This window comes from Gadus morhua, chromosome 2 (assembly GCF_902167405.1).
Source record: "Gadus morhua chromosome 2, gadMor3.0, whole genome shotgun sequence".
In the NCBI taxonomy this organism is placed as follows: Eukaryota; Metazoa; Chordata; class Actinopteri; order Gadiformes; family Gadidae; genus Gadus; species Gadus morhua.
Window position 1 is genome coordinate 25756123 of NC_044049.1, and position 2500 is coordinate 25758622.

The 2500-nt window shown below is 46.8% G+C and overlaps 1 protein-coding gene across 2 annotated transcripts in view; it reads right to left on the reverse strand.

The window, feature by feature from the left end:
* Positions 1 to 2500, reverse strand: part of cacng3b (calcium channel, voltage-dependent, gamma subunit 3b) — a 26718-nt gene that overhangs the window by 6801 nt on the left and 17417 nt on the right. For both annotated transcript variants that reach the window (XM_030378574.1, XM_030378565.1), the window contains exon 3: positions 2010 to 2093. In XM_030378574.1, coding sequence (XP_030234434.1) covers positions 2010 to 2093 — 84 coding nt within the window. The remainder of the gene's footprint in view (positions 1 to 2009; positions 2094 to 2500) is intronic.

The window sequence follows — 2500 nt, forward strand, 5'->3', positions numbered from 1 at the left end:
TTACGTGCGCTACACAAATTGCCTGATTCCGACAAGGTTTTTCGTCCGTACCCTGTATCATGTGACATGGTCAAAAGTGGTGAGGTCGAATGTGTTGCGGTCAAACGTGTCACGTGTACACTGCCCTGTCTCCGACAAAAGATTAAATGGCGCAAAAAGGGCCTAACCAGACATGGCTGAGAATTGCAAAAGAGCATTGTGACAAATTGTTGCGTCGTCGCATCCTGGCATTCGAGATCAAGTATTTGCTTGTGATTGCGGCAGTCGCTTGTCTTTCCTCATTGCCCGATGCTGTTCTTCCATTAGCACCTTTGGCCTTGCCGAATCAGACCGCGCCACGATGATTTTGTGTTTCGGCCCCCCGGTTTAAGCGCACAGAGCTGTACTGGTCCGTGCCCGGGGGGGGGCCAGAGCGAGCCCTCTGAGCAGGCTGCGGTGACGTCAGTAGGGTAGCCAGAAGTAGTCTCTCCAAGTGTTGTGTGAGACGCATCGCCGTTCAGGCAGAGTATGGCCAGAGTCCTCAACAGCGTGATTGTTTATTATTTGCTAGTTCCTAAAACCATATGAGTGTAATTAATAAGGATAATAAGGTTTAGAGCAGTCTGACGATATTCTCTGGCAAAACAGAAATTTAACAGCCTGTTAAATTTGTCTGATTTCTTTCAGATTAGTCTTGGTTTCAAGAGTGGACATTGGACAATATTCCATGCTATTCTATCACTGATATTGACATTCAATGCGTTTATTTCCTCATATCAAGGACATTAGGCGGCACTACGGAAAATATCTGTTAAACATTGTCCAGTGTGTAAACAAGACTAATCTGAAAAAGATTAGGTCTCAATAAAATATTGAGATTAAGAAATAAAAAATGGGGAATATTAACCGCCCAACTGAATCATGACGGATATCTCTGTGTACGTTCAGTCAGTCTGAAACAACCCCCAACATATTAAACGTCTCATAAACGAATCAATCCGATTTTACGGTAGCCTATAATATACAACTACATGGGCGATAAAAACGCCTGTGTGCTGTGTCATCGACTCAAGACAAGGACCTCATCCGTTAGGGACACATCTTCCAGCGGGTAGCCCTGTCGTAGCGGAGATGCAAACCCCAGCCGCACGGCCAGTGTAGCCAGTAAACCCGATAGGTGTACTGGTATCGCTCCACTCTGCGTTCATTCATTTGTTAGTTTGTCTATGGAGTGATTGGTTTGTGTGTGAAGAGAGGTTTGTGCTCCCTGCTTGTGGAGCTTCAGCATCCGAGGAGCCACAACCGACAGACCACAGGAAAGGCCTTTTTCTCTCAGGGACGTGCGCTCTAAAGGCCAAGGCTGTGTTGTTCAGCGGGGCCAATGGGAGGACACAAACAAGCAGCACATCGCAAACATTAGTGTCACTAATGTCAATGTCCTGCACCTCTGCTGGGCGTTCACCGTGCTCTGTGTGCACGGTGGTCCTAGTGGACTTGTTTGTTTGTGTGTGTGTGTGTGTGTGTGTGTGCGTTAGTGTATTTGTGTGTATTCATGTAAGTCTGTCTTGGTGTATGTGTGTGTGTGTGTGTGTATGTGTTCATGTTAGTGTGTGTTGCTGCGTGTGTTCATGTGTGTGTGTGTGTTGGTGTGTATGCGTGTCAGTGTGTAAGTGTGTGTGTGTGTTCATGTTAGTGTGTGTTCATGTGTGTGTTAGTGTGTGTGTGTCTGTTTGTCCATGGGAGGTGTGCGGTGGTGTGTGTGTGTGTGTGTGTGTGTGTGTGGGATTGTGTGTGTTCATGTTAGTTTACAGTATGTTGGTGTGTGTGTTAGTGTTACTGTGTGAGTGTGTGTGTCTGTTTGTCCATGTGAGTGTGCGGTAGTGTGTGTATGTGTGTGTGTGTGTGTGTGTGTGTGTGTGTGTGTGTGTGTCTGTGTGTGTGTGTGTGTGTGTGTGTGTGTGTGTGTTGTGTGTGTGTGTGTGTGTGTCTGTGTGTGTGTGTGTGTGTGTGTGTGTGCATGGTATACTCACGTAGGAGATACTCCGCAGCATCGGCCTCATAGTCTGCGTCCTCCGGAAAGTGATCGATCTTCTTACACACACCTCGGAACGTCCCTGTAGCCAGAACACACACAGCGAACAGTTAACAGACTGCAGGGTCAGACGCACACACACACACACACACACACACACACACACACACACACACACACACACACACAAAACACAAACACACACACCTACACACACACACCTACACACACACACACACACACACTCACACGCACACGCACACGCACACACACACACAGTTAACAGACTGCCGGATCAGACACACACACACACACACACACACACACACACCGTCAACAGACTGAATCAGATACACAAACACACATACACATACACGCACATATACGCATGCACACAAACAAAAACACACACACACACACACACAAACACACACACATTATTACAGAATTATCCAGTGGGTAGAGCATGAGTGTTAATGTATACATATC